The following is a 19,364-nucleotide window of genomic DNA, read 5'->3' as shown; positions in this document are numbered from 1 at the left end:
GGGATCTCGGGCAATTTATTATGTCTAAAAGTATTACCTTGGATATCAGATGGCTTGCGAATTACATGCACGTCGTGTATTAGGAACGTTCGTTAAATTACCATCTTCATTTATTGTTTTTTTTTTTGGTCCTGCAAAAAATCACCAAAATGACTCAAAAGTACAGCAATCGAATTCAGGGAAAGACGCTGCCCTTCCTTCACTCTGTTAGTGTTTTGGGCATCCCTTCTGGGGATACCCAAATCACTAGGGATTGGGCACATACGGGGATACCCAAAACTAAGCTTAGAAGCCTCTACTTTGGGTGCAATTAAAAGAATACCGCATCTTGTTCCTTTAATGTTTTAATTGATTTATATAATAGCTTACTTCAGCCATATTTTGATTATTGTAGTGTCGTCTGGAGAAACTGCGGTGTCGACCTTTCTGAAAAACTACAGAAGCTCCAAAACCGCGCAGCCCGTATTTTAATGTATGCAAGCAATGAAGACGATATTGATAAGCTGTTCCAGGCAATCGGCTGGCCAAAGCTTAGTCATCAAAGGTTAGTAGCCACCTCTGTTACGATGTTGAAAACTTTACACGAATTGACCCCTGAATATCTACAATCTCGAATCGTATCTCGAAATGATATTATTTCGTGTCGACTGAGGAATTCTGAAAATAAACTGGCTCTTCCACAGCCCCTGCATCAATTATTTAAAGAGATGTTCTTCCTACAGGAGTGCTATGTTGTGGAACAGCCTTCTCATGAACTCCGATCTACGGTTTCTTTAGGCAAATGTAAACGTAAAGTGTTTCGTTACAGCTTTAAATGAGACATGGCATCCTTGGAAAGCAACTTTGGTGATATGATAAGTTTTTATTCTCATAATACTATATTAATTGTTAGTTAGTTTAGCTAGGCAGCCTTAGATATTTTAACTTTTAAACTGTGCTGAAGGAATTTTTACCGTGTATAAAAAAAGTTTTGAATCAATCAATTCGAACGGGGGAAAGGGGGGGAGGGAGAGGGGGAGGAGGAGGGAGCAGGGATGAAATGCGACCATGTCTCACCTTTTCTCTTACCCTACTCCTGCCCCGTTTACGCCTGCAACACACGGCTGCCAAAACTTGGAGATACCCAAATCACCGTGACACCGGTAATTTCCCATTAGAGGAATGAGTACTAGCAACCCTGGGCCTTACAATTACAGAGTTTTCATTTTTCACTAGCGCATAACCATAGCCAAAAGTAGCAGAAACAGAAGCAGTAAGATGTTGATAATTAGTGCCTTTTGTTGGGAAAATGTCCTAACAGAAGGCGATATATACTTACCTCGCGCTCTTCCTGCTCAAGTTTTGAGCGTCGCAGACATTTTTTCGCTTTCCTAACTCGGCTCTGGCAGCTCAATGACTTGTGTAAGTCTACATAACAGCATCTTGCTACTTCTACGTATGTTGCATCCGCCTGGGGTTGCGCGCTCTCTGGTGAAAACCAGCTCTAAGGGGCAATAGCTCGAAAATGGTCGCACTCTAGTGCAGGACCGTAAATTTTTCTTTTGTCAGTATCACCGTTTCTACAAATCGATCGTCTTGTCCAGGCCAAACGCAAACAATAACAATTCACGTCTCCTGATCATGAGTCTTGGATGTTTTAGCTGATTCGTGTTACATCACAAGTTTTTTGTGGTTGTTTCGTTTCTCTCATTTCTTCTTGGTTAAATATTCTTTAAAACTGTACTGTGTACATTTTTTCTTTTTTAATAACTTGTTTACCCAATACAGCTAAGTGTAACTGTTATACCAAAGAATGAAAGTCATCAAGTAACGTTTAAACACTATCAAATGCTTTACATCATATTGTAAGCCGACCTAAATAATTAACACTACTTTTTACATGCATACACGTATTCATTTTATTTCAATATGTTCTAAATGATTTTTTTTTAATAGTAAACACCCGACGTATGGTACAACAAAAATTTGTTAACTGGCTATTTTATATATAAACCGGTAATTAAATACTTGACTACAATGTTGATGGCAATAAATCAGTCTCATTTCCGCAGCAAGATGCCAACGAGATAAGAGATAACAGAATATGTTAGTAGTCCAGCGTAGGGTTCAGGTGCAAGCACAGTTTCAATTCAGAACCATGTTAACACATTTTAAATCTAAGGAAATTAATAAATCATGTTAACAATTTTCTGGGTTAGGTTATGTTAGTTTTGTCATTGCAAGTCAATGTGGTTGAATCTTAGCTAATCTTGCACAAATTATTTCTTCATTAAAAAAATTGAGTTCTGGTTTCAGCTTGACATAAATACTCTAATGCTGAGACAGACTAATAGTAATATTTACAGAAAACGGGTCTAAAGTGAGATAAATTATACGTTTATATATTTAACGAGATGCGAGATGAATGAAATAATCTTTGATGCCTGAGTATGTTTTCTATCGCTAAACCTTAATTTCCTCTGTCGTTTAACATCAGTAAAAACTGAATTTTGCACTCAGAGTCTGGGATCCTCGTATAGCAACTGATGACTTTAAGCTCACTTCAGTTCTCACCACAGAAAACAACTGCTTCCTGAAATACACATACCGTGTTTGTTTCAAATTATGAAACCCTCTAATTAGCACAAAATTACTTGTATGTATTCTAAAGTTTTGTACTCATAAGGATATAAAGAATTTAACTTAAATTTTATCTACCAGCTTTTCTCGCAGTAATTTTTGGAAAGTTTTCTACAAAGTAAGACTTGCATATTACATAGTTTTAGCAAGTACAGGGTCCTGAAGGGGTAAAATGGGAAACTGGGATTGGCCTGTTTCCACCCTGGGAAAATGGGATTTAAGTCACTGTAAGTGAGATTTGGTCACTGAGAATGGGAAAAAAAATGTCAAAAATGAAAATGGGAAAAACATGATATATTTTGTCACCATGACCAGTCGAGATATCACTTATTTCCTGTGAGAGAAAAACGTCGAGATCGTAATGTGCATCTCTTACTGATTCGGAGTCAGGTTCTCTCAAGCTCATTAACAGCAGGAAAGGAATGGCCGGATTCCTTCAAAATTAAATTAAGAGATGTTAGTCAGGGCTTTTGACATCCATTCCAGAAAAAAAAAAAAAACACCACTTACAGGACCTCTTCATACCATCGACCAAGGAATCAAGATGGTTAAATTGTGCTGCAGTACGTGCCAGCATATGAGGTTTTTTTTTTGCCAGCATATAAGGTGCTACGATCTTTGCATGAATCGTTTATCACCGATAGCCCTGTAGTTAGTACTATATCCAATAAGTGTTTGAAATCCCTCGAAATTTTGAGGTTCTTCTGATCTGAAGAAGTCTCTTAATGGACCGAAGCCAGCATACAGGACTTGTCGCCAAATTTTAAGAGAGAGGCAATGTATGAATATGCGATGGTGTTTGGCACATCAGTTGAAGAAGCAGTGAAAAGTGTTTCAAATTAAAGTGGGCAGCAGCTTACTACGCACATCCACACTGATATTGCAAACTGCCAACATCACATACAGTTTCCTTACCTCGCATCAAAATTCCAAAGCCAACCTCATAGGAGATAACCAGAAATGAGCAAGCTGAAATGAGGGCCTGGGCTCAGGTGCATGGTAAATCCATCAGACAACGAAATGTAACACAAAATAACACAATGGACAGGGCCAACACTTTGCCTCTGAACTTATATGAAACTGAAACGGTCTTGAAATTAGTCAATCTGAATTCACTGAAAGGCGTAGAAAGAGTTTCAAGCAAAAGTGATGAGCCGGGTAGTTCAAATGAGGGTGCCAGTAATTACTACCAGAGTCTCCTAACGACGTGGTAGACAGCAGGAACTTGTAACCTAACTAATCAGTATACCTTCCCAACTTACATGCTTCAGTACAGTCTAAAACGATCCTATTATCATCAGAACATCTTCGCAAATCCTCGAAATTGCGAATTTTTGTGTCTTTGTTGGGTCGTATTTAGAAGCCATAATTTTGCGGATGTGAAGAGTAAAATGAAAAGAGACACTGGGATTTCTTGCAGAATTCTGCCTATGGGAATGGGATTTTAGCACTGGGAAGAGGGACTTGGGAGAAAAATATGGGCTGGAAAATGGATTTGGTACCCTTCCCCCCCCCCCCCTCCCCCTTCCCCTTCAGGACCCTCCAAGTAAACCCATTAAGGGACGTTGAGGTTTAGCATCGATCTCGGAGAATGGAGCAGGATATGGTTCAATGAAACCTAGGAGCTTTCAAAAACAAGGCTAGGAGAGTAATTACACCAATCAAAACTGACACAATCAAGAACAGCCTGTCCAACACACGAGCCGCCTTAATCCACTCCTTCTGATGTCTTCTCTTCTCTGGAGAGAGTTCCGTTTCGCCAGCATTCTGAAAAAGGTCGAGTAGTACTGAGGACGAGGTGACGGAGGAGCTTTGTTTGGCAGGGCTCTGGCGACGAGAGTAGAGCTGATCTCTCGAGGTCTTTCGTCGAGGCTTGTTTCTATAGTGAGAAAAATTCGTTTTTCTGTTGTGACTGGTATACTTGGGTCTGTTTCCCGATATGCCATTGGTTGGTAAACCAAACTCGTTTTTGTTTTGTAATGGGATCCACGGATCGGAATAAGTGGAGGATATCTTGGACTCATTGCGTTCAAAAAGCGAATCAGCATAAGACAGCGAAGCTTTCTCACTGTCGGAGCCTTGATCTCCCAGCCCCTCATGGCTTGAGTTTCTCTTGTATGCTGCGTTCGAGGCTTCGATGAATAACGAATCGACGTTCCAGTCTTTGGCATTTTTTTGCGGGAACGCCACACGAGCAAGCCATTTCAAGATCAAAACTCTCAGAGCCCTTGGCATTGGTCGGCTGTTACGATGATAGAAGTTTAGTATGAGAGTGGTGACAACTAAAGAAGCACCGATCTCGATCATGCAAGCGAAGTAATACTGCCCTAGCAGAGGAAAACCGTATGATGGCATAAGCTCGGAACTGAGTTGTTGAAACACCGTCATGGCCAAAAGAACTGTGATACTCAGTCCAATGCGTTCACCGGACTCAGGTGGAAGAACAAACCCTAAAAATATCATGGAAGAGATCAGCGAGCATGGAATGATCAGTTTGAGAATGAAATCCAGAGATTCACGCTGAAGTCGGATCTTTACAGTGACATCTACGAACTCGTGTGGGCAACATTGATATTTGAGTTTGTTTCGTTGCGATTTCAGGACTGTTAACTTCCATTCTCCATTTTTAACATAGTTCGTGTTCAACATATCGCCTCCGTGTGCATAGAGATCCACTTTTGAGCTGTCAAAAGACCACGAACCGAACTTGAGGATGCATTCCTGATCATCGAACGGAAAATACGTGACGTCAACTTTGCAAATGCTTTTGAAGATGGCGGGATTCAACCACGTGGCATTCCCGTCGTATTTCATGGCAACGTTGGTTTTGTACGTGTATCTTCCACCGGCAAAACGGTCTTCGTCGTCAACACTAAAGAGAGTCAAAAATATACTAGTTCTTCAACGTTTTCGAATGTTATACCATGGAAAATCCAACGACTCACTTGCATTTCCTCAGTGTACATACTGACAGGAGGGATATTCCATGGTGTATAACGAGAGAACGTTGAATAACTATTTTACACCATGTCATAGAAAATACACTGGCCAGCACAATCAATGCAACATACACGTGGCGCATGATGCCGGAAAGTAGGATGTAATATATACCGTCGAATATAAAACGGCTTTCCTGTATTTTGATTGGCTGTATTTTGTATGGCATGGTATAAAACAGCCTGTATAAGAATTATATCGAGAAAAGTTCTTAAAATGATGTTCAGAAAAAGCTTTGCGAAAGGTCCGGAGACATTATGGAAATTTTGGCAACTAACGATGGGTCACTAATCTCGTTTCTAGAGTGTCCTTTTACGATATGGTTGACCTTAAAGAGATAAGGGCGCGTACGGAGGTTGCATGTAGCTCTAAGTTAACCCTAAAGTCTCTGTATGTTACGCAATAGTCTTAGGCCAAAAAGTACTCGTACAAACCACTGCACTCTAGTCCGAGTGGAGCAAGAAAGTTTTTTTAAGAAAGGAAAAACAGGTTTCTTACGTTCACGTTTTGTAAGTTCAAAAGGCATTTTAGCCATAGAACATGCAGCTTGTATGTAAAGTGACGATCAAAATCGGGATAGAGTTACGTACAAGTATACTGAAGGCTATAGTATCGTAGTATAGTATATCGTCGTTTTACCGTTTATAAAAGTTAAAGACAGGAATTCGGCCAAAAAACAAAAATGGAAGGAAAGTTCGTCTTAAGTCCTGTTTGCAAAGAATTAAATCACAACTTACTTGTTGTACAACAGAATATCTGGAACCCAGATATCCGCGGGCTGTACATGAATCTCCTTGATTCCATTGTACTTATCAGGATCCCATTTAAGGTGAGGGTTATTCCAATACTGTTCAACAAACACAGGGAATTGGGTTTAGTCGAAGATTCGTAACTTTATCACAAAAAATGGGGTGATTATATTTTGCTAAGCCCAAACCATGAAGCGAAGCAAACCGTTCGTCAACGGGAGTCGTAAAAGCTTATTTACTTTCCTAATTTGCATGTACCCAAAAGTGCGGAACATTTTTTAAATTCTAGACAGAAATTTTCAGAAAAAAGAAAAAAAAAGTCTGCTTGCTTTGACCAAACTGACGAGTGATCAGTTTTGTAGTTCTAATAAAATACGTAAGACCCTAAGAAGCGCGATAAAAATAATGACCGGCCTAAAAAACATTAAAAAAAAAACAACATAAACTTCAGTAGCTGGGAAACAAGAATCCCAGACGACAGTAGCTGGAACACTTAAGGTGGATCACTTATCCCCCCTCCAACAATGAATGTTGGAAAATGTCGCCAAGCCTTGTTTTTTCGAACTAAAAGGGAAAAAATAACTGATTTTCAAAAACTGTGAGTTGGGGAAAGGGGACAAATTGCTTGTTCTCCCAACCTTTCCGTCTGGGATTGAAAGCTTGTGAACCTACCTGGTTAACCCAAGCATATGTCTTGATAAACTGGTCTTTAGCGCTCTGTGGAGAAACAATCAAAACCAAATTTACTGTTTCGCTGAAGTCCGGGTGTACAAAGTTGAAAAACTATTACCTCATACTACAAAGTTTCCATAAAACAAGCGGTATAGAAATAATAATTTCTAACATGCTTTTTTCCCTACTAAATCATTCATTACTGGCACACGGATAAGAGAAAGAGAAAAACTGTCACGCAATATGACTTACCACATCAATAATGCGAATCAGTTGGAAGTCAAACGCGACTGTAACAGGTCCAGACTCGTTGATAACCGGGTGCGTGTATTTGTTGTAGTTTTTAAACAAGTCTTTATAGAGTCGTGTTTCATTCGTTTCCATTGCGGCTTCTGTAAAGCGACGAAACGAAAGAGAGAGAAAACAAACCGACTTGGAACGCTGTTAGGGTTTTTGAAACCAGCTGGGCGTTGATTTTGTGGAAACACTCGTCTGAAACGCGCGCGCCAGCGTGGTGGCTGTCATAATTCAGCCGGTTTCTTAAACTGACTTCCCCTTTCACTTAAAAATTATACTACAGTGCTATTGCCTTGAAAAGCTTTTGAAGCTCTTGTCAAACTCCGCAAATGCATCGCAAAGACTAAAACTTGACTGTAGACAAGTGAAACCGTTGGTTGCCGTGCGCAAAATCGTTTTCTAAGCCTATTGGGATGCATGCAGGCCGCATCTCCAAGACATCTTAAGAATACTTGAGCTAATGTGTGCAAAGCTTACTATATTCATAATGAATTCAAACAAAGAAAAACAAATATCTCGTTATTCAGTCGCTATTCGTAGCTAGTCCTTACCTGCAATGTAACAAATGAGCGCCAAAAAGGAAACAGTTTTTCCAGCTTGAATCATTACTTGGTTTTCAAGCACGGACAGCGAACACCTGGAAATAGATTCTCAGCTCACATCTGAAGGAAGAAGCAAGAAGAGATTGTTACAGAGCTTCAGACTGATAAATTTGCGTTTTTGTTCCTTAATGTTGGTGTACCTCCGTGGTACACCAATACGGCGGGCGGAAAATAGTGTAGACATCTGGAACTTACTTTGACTATCAAGGCGACTGATTATCTGTACTGAACAAACAAGCGTTTACATAAGCAGTTTTCACAATACTTAAACTTCTGAATAGACTAAAAATCATGAAATAAGAATGTATTTTTCGACAAACGCGTTCCTAGCTTTATGTCACGCACCGCAATTACTGAAATTCAAAATGCGCTGGTTTCCAGACGAAGCAAGCTGCTGAGCTGAAAAGATGTAAAGAGAAATAAATTTACCCCCCTTATGCCTGATCAGTATAAAAACGTTGGTGTCTGTTTAGTTTTGGATTTTAGAACATGATGACATCATGTGCATGCGAAGAATACGACTCACGGAGTTCGGTCTGTACTCGCGTCCTCAATCAAGATTTTTCCATAGAGACCTCGTGCTCGGTTAATAAGAGCTAATTCAGTTTTCATTATTCTTCCGCGGATATGAACAGCGGTTTACGGGCCTGAAAACACCAAGACCTGGATCAAGAACCAAATTCTCTTCACGGCATCACAAAACATTGTTACAACTGAAGAAACGTGGAGAGAACAATAAAACCACAAACAGGAAAATGCTTTCTTGATGTACTGTAGAATTTTCTCTGTATAAAACCACCCTAGCTACCGTTATCAGTAAGAATTACATCAGACGTATTTTATACGTAAAATGCACTCTGAATCTTCTGTTGTGAAACATTCAAATTATAAAATGAGGCATTTTTGTTACAAATTTTATTGTTAAGTTTTAATCTACCATTTATGGGCCGTTATCCGGCGACCTTACATTTCGTTGGGACTGAAAGGTTCACTTGGCTAAAATGTATTATTTACTCAAGCAAATAATCTTCGAAAAAATTAAGTTACTCATCTTTTGATATCTATGGCAACAGTTTAATTGAGCAAAGTTTATCACGAGTGGCTCTGTTATTTTGGATCTTCTTTAGCTAGAGAACGGGTAAGGAGCTCAAAGTCCGTGTACGAGGTGTTTTAAAATCTGGTAGGCCCGAAGTTATTTATTCCGGCAACACTGGAAGCCTTGATTTTGCATAAAGTTAAAATACGTTTCCATTTGTAGTTGAAACGGTAATGACTTGCAAGTCAATAAGTTCGGTTTATTTGACGTCATTTTTATGACTGGCCTCTAACTAGCTGCCATTAGCAGATACAAATATCGTATTCAGTTATGACTTTGTAAAAGTCTCTTGGAACATTTTGTAGCTCATATCAGAGAAAGTGCAGATATTTTCGTGTGTTACGTTTTCGCATTATTAATAGCATAGCTCACAGCCAAAGTTGCTTGTCTTCAGGTATGACATACCATTCAAAAAACACTTCTACTGTTTATAATTAAACTATTTGCATTCAGGCGGGCTCTTTTATAGACAAATACATTATGTAAGCAGATATGTTTGTTATATGCAAATTATGCATAGTGGTAAAAAACACATGTATCAATTTAAACAAGCAAACTAGTGTGTTCCTTTATGCATAATAGTGTTATACAAGAATGGTTTTATTTATTTCATTTAAAGTCGATAAAGCTCCAATGTAAACTACTGGATGTTAACAGAGAACTTTGCACTCGATTTTTGTGCTACAGATCTTTTTTTATTAGCGTGGGGCTTTGATTAACTATCGACTTCTTATTTCAATAATAATAGCACGCAATAGTAGTTGATATTAGGCCAAAATACGGGAAGTAATAATTAGAACAACCCGTACTTTAAAGAAGAAATGAATGAAGTTATGAGTTGCAGCGAAAACTATTTTTGAGTGTCGTCGATTGTCGCCTCGAATTGCCTTATGCAATCTAAAATTTTCATCTTTGTTTAGTATTTTCACACCTCTGTCACAGGTTGTACATTAATTTTCATTTTATTTAAAGTTAAAAATCGAAAATTTTCTTTTGCTCCTTCCTTTAAAATAGCGTTTATTTAAGTGTTGTCGAAAACTGACGACTTTGTACTAACATCTCAAAAACAAAAAAAACTTTGAGAATTATTTTTGATTTTATATCAGTTTTTCGCACCTTTTTGTTTCATGTTCCGTGCTGCTTCTCTTTAAAAAATTTTGTCATTAACATCTTCTACCACAACCATACACCACGATGGAAGCAACCTTTTTAGGGTATATTTTCGATTTTTTTTTTTTACGTATTTTAGTATACATTTGAACACTGTAGTATGTTAAATTTTACTTATTATCTTAGAGATCACAACTAAAATTTTGTTAGCGAGATAAATGGCACTATCGAGGCTAACAATCGTTTACTTTCAACTGAAATGCTAAGAAATACCTAAAAATAAGTGCAAGGCAGAAAATAACACAGTTATTCACCACTAAAGCCCTGTCGCTTTTCAAGTACGGGAATATTAGAATCCGTTTATGCTGAGTGGCTTACGATGTGTAAAATATTTATAAATGTATATTTTTACATGACGCACCTCAGTCGAACATCCAGTTGTACTTTGTCTCAGTGCATTGTGAAAAATGGAAATCCAAAGAACCTACAGGTTTTTCTATTCATACTATTTCGAAATGTCCACTTCCTACAGCAAACAGTTCTAATAATCAACGTTTGTCATGTTGGTCATGTGACGCAAAGCTAAATAGTACAGCATTAACTGCTGTTAAAATGTCATCGACGTTGTCCGCAGCTGCAGATAATGAGCGACTTACACTATTCATTTTGTAAAGAAGAAATTAAAATGTAAATGAACCATTATCATCCCGGTCACGAGTCTCTGAGAACGCCGATCTAAAGTCTGAGAACAAAGATTAAGTTGTCAGATGTGTTACAAAAGCAAACTTTAATATACTGTCATTTCAAAGTCGTGTTCTGATAATAAGTTCATGTAGGCGGTAAAAGGAGGCGGTCCTAAGACTGCATTGGGTTTTTGTTGTAGATTTTGACAAAGATTGTGCACAGATCGCGTGTAGTCCTTGTCCTGCAGGGCATGTTATCAGTGTCCACGCGAGTGTCAATTTGCTCAATATATGCATAAACACTGAACCCATCTGATCTTAAGAGGCGTTAATGCAGTGATAGATGGACAGTGTCAATATGCTGGATACACAAGAATAAACTATCCTGGTATCCGCGAAAAGTTAATGTAAACAATTGACATGATATTTAAATTGAAAAGCTTTTAGTGTCGACCCACTTTTTTTAGAGTAAATTTTTCCAAAACTTATCGCATTGCTAAGAGAAGCTTTCGTCTCTCGAATCCTTTCGGATTTTTGTGAATTTAAATGACGTTGAAAGCGGTGGAGATAATGCGAATAAATCCACGGAAATTTGGATTTTGCATGTTTCCAACATCGATAATAATGAGAGCATAGGTGACAAACATACAGCTGCATGCAAATTAGGTGATACAGCTTGATCTCCGGATAGGAAAAAAACTCGTGCAGTTTTCAATTCCCTGGCTGACTGTTACAGGAAAAACCTGATCAGTTTGAAAAAAAGACCCTGATCTAGTACGTAGCCACTTGAGGGCAGTTTTAAAGTTAACAATATACTCTCAGTACTATGCGAAAAAAAAAAAATCAATCTCTTTTAGACTTCACAAGCCTCCGAGAACGAGCTTCTTGTTTTAATTGTTGCAAAGACAGAAACACTCGATCGAAACCGAAGCAAGGAAACAAAACTGGTCATGAAATATTGGCTCCGTCTTATTGCATGCGTTTCTTTTAATTTATTCGTGCGAGACAGTGGCGGATCTAGGGGAGGGGCCCGGGCGGCCCCCCTTATTTTGGGTAAATAAAGAAGAAATGACTGAAGAAGGAAAAGCCGGCAGGGCAAGTGAAACAAACTCCCCCCCCCCCCCCCCCCCCTTAGCTCAACGTGTGGAGCCGCCACTGCGGGAGTCATCATTTGCAACAAACACCATAGCGTAAACGGACTGCGGTATTATACTTGCTGTTGAAATAAGTATTTGAAGTATTTGAAGTATTTAAGGTGACTGGCAACACTTTCCAGCACTTTCCAAGACTTTGATGACCAAGATTTTGATGGGTCATTATTACCACTTTTACCAGTTGATGTTGCAATCATGGTATCAAAAAATGCCCAATCATTGGTGAACACGTTATCATTTTCGTGTTACCATTGCAAAAGTACCGGACCTGCTAAAACCACCTTTAATTTTTAAGCCGTTCGCGCCCAAAATGTTCCCACGTACTTGCCATGTCCTCAGGTAAAGATCAACTTTTGCCGGATTTTAGGAGCTTTAAAAATTTTAAGAAGATCTTAGCTTACAACTATCAGCTATAAAAGAATCTACATCAGTAAAATTTAGATCAGGTAAACGTACACAAAGTCCACAAAGTTAACTTTTACAGTTTATGTCTTACTTGAAGTAGAATAAGCCTTGAGAAATAATACATATTAGTCTTACCCCTTCACATTCGAAAAAACCTCGGTCTCACAAGAGTAGAAAAGGAGAAATATTTGGAACTTCTCACGTACAAGTTTTTTTGTTAAAATGGTGAAAATTAGTAATGGAAGGGAGTAAACTACAGGTGAAAATTGCACAACCGGTACCCAGCCCTATGTATAGATCGTTTTCATGAGACGTCATCATTTTCTAAAATCGAAAATAAAAAGCTCAATAGTGTGCTTCGTTTGAAAACCAGCGTATTTTGAATTTCAGAGTTATGGCGGTGCGTGACACAAAGCTACAATCGCATTTGTCAAAAAATATATACCTATCTCATAATTTTTAGCTTTTTAGAAGTTAGATCATTAGGAAAAGTGCTTCGATGTAAATGTTTGTTTGTTCAGTACAGATAATCAGTCACCTCGAGAGCCATAGTAAGTTCCAGATGTCTACCCTGTTTTCCGGCCGCCATATTGGTGCACCCCAGAGGTGCACCAACATGGCGTTTCCATGCCGGGCTCTGTAAATTTCTGCGAAACATTTAGACAAATATCTGCAGTCTGGGAAAACGCACAAACCTTAAACTTTGAGAAGTGTCTTATCTATCTATTTGCTATAAGATCACAATATCTTGACTTTATCAACTGAATAGTTTTCGTTTTATTTTTTACTGCGTGACAGTAAAAACGACTTTACTTGCTGTTATTTCTTCCTTAGCGCGAGCTTGATGTATGACGTAGCGTGACGTTGCGATATGAATTTCGTGCGTAATAAGGATGCGTAGAAGCAATGGGCGCGAAAGACCTTGACTGCTAATAACTCAAAAACGAGCTTGGTGACCCCCATATTTTGTCATCGAATTTTGATTAACAGAATAAGATGCAACTTTTAGCCAAGTTGTAAAATTCTGCCTGGAGAGTTCAAGGAACCTAAATTTTGACCATTTTTGAGTTATTTTGGCCACATACAAAATTACCTTTCAATGGTAGGAAACCTTAAAATAACAGTTTAATAGGATAGAAAAACACCAAAGAGATAATGATAAACCATAAAGGAACAAGGATGGCTAAGGATGGAGAAGATTAACACGGATTACAAACGACGAATTTGAAAAATTGAGGCTAAACTTTTCAATGTGGGCAAACCATGACTGAGCTCCTTTAAGGTGGCTCTGAACCCTCTGGACAGAATTTTTTAAACTTTGCAAAAATTTGCATCTGATTATGCTTATCAATATTCCATGACAAAAGTGGGGGTCACCAAGCTCGTTTTGTTGTGTTTTATAATATAAATAGGACCCTGCGCGCGCTCTGATTGGTCAAAAATCTATGTTTTATCAGAGAATAAAACACAGAAAAGAGTATTTTATTGTTTATCGCCGCATTACCTCTAGTTAACATTTTTGTTAGAGATGGCGAAGAGCATTTCTTTGAAGAAATTTGTGATGGATTTCTCTCTCTTCTTTATTTTATATATATATAGCTAAATTACAAGGTGCTTTTAACAGGTTGCGTTGTTGCTATGGTAACCTACTATGCCATAAAGATCATCATTTTTGGTTCACCTATGGCAGGGCGTTTATGCGACACCAATATTGTAGCATCAGTTGAAAAACAGAGGTAGAATTCGTCCGTAAAAGTATAGCTGTTGGAAAATAGCTAGAAACTGTCGCCAACCTTGTTACGGACACGTGTGCATAAACGGTTGTCATATAAACATGTAAACGACGTAATTAAGTGAAGAGGTAAGGTTAAAAGTGTACGACATATTTTTTATTTCAACTTCGTAGAATCTACATGAGATGATATCATTTTTTTCTGCACTACGCTTTAGCCACCGGAAGTGCAATTTCAGTTTCTGTTTGGTCAGAAACAGTAGGAGTTGGGACCTGGGACTAGTCAGGCCGTGACGTCAAAGTAGGAACGTGGTGTCTTTGGTAAATTTTGACAATTCTAAACCAAAAATTGGGACTAGGCGAGAGTGTCTAATAACTGGTGTATTTTACTTTCATCCCGTTTCTATTTCTTTGGTTCGAAAGATATGCCAACCTATTTGTCGACCTACGTTTTTGTTTTGACGTCACGGCCTGACTAGCTCCATGCCTTCACCTTGCGCGGTTTCTGACCCAAAGGCCGGAAGTGAAATTTCCCGTTTTCAGACGGCTAAAACGCGGTGAAGAAACAACGATATCTGTTATTTTTTTATTTCCATATCACGATCTCATGAAGATGCCATCAATCAAGGAAATAAAAAATATCGGTCATAAACACTTTAAAACTGGAATCAAAACTGAACTGAAATATGAATCTGGTTAAACAAATGTTACAATGTTAAGCAAAAACGTGAAGAGAATATTCTTAATTGGGATCTTTGTTCACAAACCTAAGTCTTCTAAAATTGTTTTGTTAAAGTTATAGGTTTAAGACAGCATCTGTACTGAAAGGTGCATAAACCGATTATTATGTTAACCGGAGCAAGTTAATATCAATTGATTTTAATTTACACTATAGATATTTAATTGTATAGTTTTAGTGACAATGTAATTTATTTCATCATTTATTTATTTTTTTCTTTTTAGTTCTTCACGTTCGTATTTTGATCGAGCTTACTTAGCTCTAAGGCGTAACGTGTTTAAATAGAGTGTTCATATGCATCGATTGATTGATATTAAAAGTTTTGCATCAGTGACACTTCATCTTTTAACGAGTCCGTTGTCATAGGCTGTAACCTACGTAACCGCTCTTAGAGGATATTAATCTTAAAAGGTACATCGCCGCTTCAAACGATATCAGTTATTAACGTATTCAACTTACTTAAAAAACACACACACACACACACACAAAATGAGAGTTAGACAAGTTCCAGCTATTTGCTCTAGACGTTATTTGTACGAGATCTTTGAAAAGTATCCATGTTGAAAAGTCGTTCAAACCAGCATTTTCTTGACTTAGTAGATAAGACGAGACGAGACGAGACAAGTCAGGCCAGGCCAGGCCACTGAAGGTACGCATTACATCAAACGCAGTTACTGCATTAGCATCCGGTAAAATTGAGATTATTTAAGTGATTACGAAAACGTGGTTACACGGCTGCAGCCCCCTCCCCCCGAAAACAGCAACAAAATATCCTTTACAACACGCAACACGCGGGATTTTTTCCCAGTTTTAGCTTTGGGAGCACTTCAGTCACGTGAAGCGTTTAGACCAATCGCATGCGAGCGTGAAGATTTGATGGATAATAAATAGACGATATAACACGACGGTGCGAAAGGCTAAATTATATTTTCGAGTGGTAAAAACAGCATTTTACAAACGAGCGCAGCGAGTGGGTAAAATTTTGTTTTTAACAAGAGGAAATAAAATTCATATCCTCAAGCCACCGAGTAATTTTCTTTTTTTTTGTATAGAGCTGATTGTCAGAACAAACGTGAAAAAGAGGGAAATGACGTCATCAATATTCTTCTCATGCCACTAGTGAGGATATGGAAAATATGCCACTTGGGTCCCGGATGCAGTTTTGTGTGAATTTTACGAGTGGTGTATTTATCGTAAAGCACGCGCGTCTGTAATTACTAAGAATTATGCAGACCACGCGAAGGGCGATATACATTAAAGCCGAAGGGCTGAGTCGGATACCTCCCTCCTCAGTCTGCATAATTCTTTTTATCACACGAAAGCTGAATTGATAATAGTTATTATCCTGTTTCTTTCAGTCCGGAAAGACCAAAATTTATAATAGCGTGAAAGTTGCTGTGTAGAAATTCTGGCATAGATTGTTCGCTGTACTATGGTTCGAAAACACTGCTATAAAATTCATTTTACTCAGTGAGTAAGAAAATAAAGCAGTTTTGAAGGGTCACCGTGAACTTTCTTTCATTTGCATTGCTTACTAGTAAAAATAGAACACATATCACTGCTCCTTCGATCTACGTAATTCAAGACATTTGCCGGAGTAGTAGAAGGAAATAATTTATTTTGTATAATTTATTACGTGAATTTCTGCTGTTTCTTTTTTCCTCAATATGAGGATACATATTCTTCAAAGTCATATAATCGCGAGCCAGGATTTCGAGTCAGGATTCTCCAGCAAAAGACCGGCTCGATTTTATTCCAGCTTGCTTGTGATTAGCTTTCGTTTCGGCTTGACTCTGGTTAGCTTTTGATGTCGGCGCGCTTGCGGTTAGCTTTTATTCCGGTTTGCTCGCGGTTATTAAACTTCCACTGTCGTTTGCTTGTGCTTAGATTTCATTCATTGGTCAGGGAAATACAATATATCATTTACTATAAGCTTATATCGTTAAAAAATAATTACATATCGTAATAACAAGGGCTTCGTTCTTTCATTATGTTCGCACACAAAAAAATCATCACGGTCCTGCCTCGGGATCCCGTGACTCGATATCCTAACTGGAAGTGCACCTCGAAACTCTCCTTGCTAGCGCGTTTATCTCCGTTAATATTGCTCATTATCGCATGTAGCTGACATAGCTGTTATTATAAGAGTGATACATGAAACAATTATGAATATCAGGGGAATTTATAACTGCAGAACAAGTAGTGTTAACACATTGTCATGACCTCAACAACCCAGAAAAGTTTCCCAATTCAGTGGAGTGTTGTAGCGATGCTCTACCAATCGGCCATGAGATGGATTTCTGTTTTGGTGTCTTATATTATTTTAATAAATACAGTCGGAGCGAAATGCAACTTATTACTCACCTGGAATAAGCCCCATTTGTAGCTCTCTTGTTTTTGTGCAGACTTAATGGCACGCCGTTCCCAGTTTGAATTCTTCTAAGTTATATTTCTCCGTGTCCAAAACAGTTATCGCTGAGCACGCGAACAAAGGTAATGTTGTCTTTAATGTTGTCTGGGAAATTTTCCAAGGAATATTATTTTTATTCAAAACGGTTATTGCGATCAGAGCATATTTCAATATTTTATAATATTAACTTGGCACGAATTTGAATATCTTTGTCATTCCATATAATCGTTTTCTTTGTGAATGGCATTTTATTATTCTGTTGATAATAATAAAATAAAATATATATTTAAGCAATAGACCACAAGTTTTTATGGTTTATAGGCTGATAAACCACGCGGGATGTTGGAAGAACACGAGAAGAATTCGTAAATCACTCGCCTGCGGCTCGTGATTTACGAATTCTTCGAGTGTTCTTCCAACATCCCAAATGGTTTATCATGCCTCTAAACTATGGGAACTTGTGGTCTATTGCTTTTATATAATAATTCAGGAGACACGCGAAATTTTCATGAGTTTACTGGCACAATCAACCATAGCTGATTGACCAATCAAAGCGCGCGCATTGATTTGATTATTGTATAAATATATATTAACTTGGCTCCGAGGATTAAGGCAGATTAAAATAATGGAAAACGGATGAATAAACAATTTCGTTCCGATTTTTATTTCCCGCCTTACAGATACAGATCCTATTTTGGCGTTATACAGTTGCAGATCCAAACTTTTGTCGTAGAAATTTCGAAAGGTTTCCCTGGAGACAAAGTCCAGTGGGGTTAATATGCCGCTTTTAAATTACGAGTTCCAAATTTCGCCGACATAATATTCGAATGATATTTGAAAATGTAATAGTTTAAATGGAATTTAAAACTGGGACTTTCTGCCGATAAATAATGTAGAAACAAGGTCATCACGAAACTGTCTTTGTTGTTGCTTTCTATCGCTATGCTTTGTTTCTAGGTAATGTGAACAATATCATATAAACCCTTGGTGTTCGGCCATCGTAACTTGATTCAAAATATAAAACAAACAGCGGTGATAAACATTTTAAAAACATTCATTTTATGAAATTAACGTTTCGTATGCTAGTCAACATACATTTTCAAAAGTACAACCGTTAAAAATGTTTGGAAAGCTATTTCTTCTGTATCAATGGGGGTCTGGTACCTAGACAGAAAACCTCTGCAGTAGAAATTTAAGACGTTTACAAACGGAAACTGTCTGTAAAGTGACGGTTATACTTTTGAAAATGTATGTTGACTAGCATACGAAACGTTAAGTTCATAAAATGCATGTTTCTAAAATGTTTATCCCCGCTGTTCATTCTATATTTTTAAGGTGAACAATGTTTGGTGGAAATATCCTATCTTGAATTAAATAAAAGCAGGGTACTAGGACAGACGGCGAGTCAACATGAGGTTCCAGCTTTTCAAGCATCTTAAATCATGGCTTGCTCGCTCTTTGGTTAGATCCCCCCCGCCCCCCCCCCCCTCCCCCCGCGAAATTTAAATCTTTTTCCTATAGGAACAACGTTGGTTTTTGCCCTTGGAAGACCAAAAGAAAACATCAATAGGAATTTAGCATCCTTAAGTCGCTTAAGATATTTTTACGGTGGTCACATGTGTAATGACGTCATAATATTGGAAATAGTAAAACCTCAAATGGGGTGGGAATGGTTAACTTAAGCGAAGTTTAAGATATCAGTTATTCTTTGCTTTATTAAGGGACAAAATAAGTCACGTGACCTGTTTTACTATTTATCTTTTAAACACTGTCAACCATTCCGGTCAGAACCATGCGAGGGACAAGAAAATTACCATAACGTTTCAATTGGTACATCGCCACAACAGGTCACGTGACCCAACTAATCAACACTTTCAAGCAAAAATAAGTTAAGGTTGTTGTGTTTTATACTGCTGCCAAGTTTGAAGATGTTTTTATTGATAAATCGCCCAAAAGTTATGGCTGTTTTCAGATTTTATGCAAATTGGACTGTGAGCTGTGACCCATGCCTCAAGATGCTCGAGTTTGGGAAATTGCTCGAATTTTAGCGCAAAAATTAATTCCGTTGCCATCATAATCATCTCAGCCTCGGGTTTATT

At 38.1% G+C, this 19,364-nt stretch overlaps 1 protein-coding gene across 1 annotated transcript; it reads right to left on the bottom strand.

The window, feature by feature from the left end:
• Positions 1-4,152: 4,152 nt before the first annotated feature.
• LOC110041776 (neuronal acetylcholine receptor subunit alpha-10-like) lies at positions 4,153-10,774 on the bottom strand. The gene is made up of 6 exons (XM_020747108.2): positions 10,564-10,774; positions 7,886-7,996; positions 7,290-7,429; positions 7,038-7,082; positions 6,354-6,463; positions 4,153-5,491 (listed from the first exon to the last, which is right to left on the bottom strand). Exons 2-6 carry the CDS (start codon positions 7,938-7,940, stop codon positions 4,228-4,230), a joined length of 1,614 nt encoding a protein of 537 aa, XP_020602767.2. The 5' UTR covers positions 7,941-7,996; positions 10,564-10,774; the 3' UTR covers positions 4,153-4,227.
• Positions 10,775-19,364: the final 8,590 nt, after the last annotated feature.

The sequence above is a fragment of the Orbicella faveolata genome, unplaced genomic scaffold (genome assembly GCF_042242905.1).
Source record: "Orbicella faveolata isolate gen_17 unplaced genomic scaffold, um_ofav_v1 contig_47, whole genome shotgun sequence".
Lineage (NCBI taxonomy): Eukaryota > Metazoa > Cnidaria > Anthozoa > Scleractinia > Merulinidae > Orbicella > Orbicella faveolata.
The sequence above is the reverse complement of the archived record's forward strand: the minus strand, read 5'-3'. Positions and strand labels throughout refer to the sequence as shown.

What these genes read in the sequence shown, in the direction of transcription:
- LOC110041776 (XM_020747108.2), bottom strand. Translation starts at nt 7,940, where the DNA reads ATGATTCAAGCTGGAAAAACTGTTTCCTTTTTGGCGCTCATTTGTTAC. An exon ending in CATATGCTTGGGTTAACCAG is followed by an intron (nt 6,464 to 7,037) that starts GTAGGTTCACAA and finishes TTTGTTGAACAG; the next exon opens with TATTGGAATAACCCTCACCT. An exon ending in GATATTCTGTTGTACAACAA is followed by an intron (nt 5,492 to 6,353) that starts GTAAGTTGTGAT and finishes GACTCTCTTTAG; the next exon opens with TGTTGACGACGAAGACCGTT.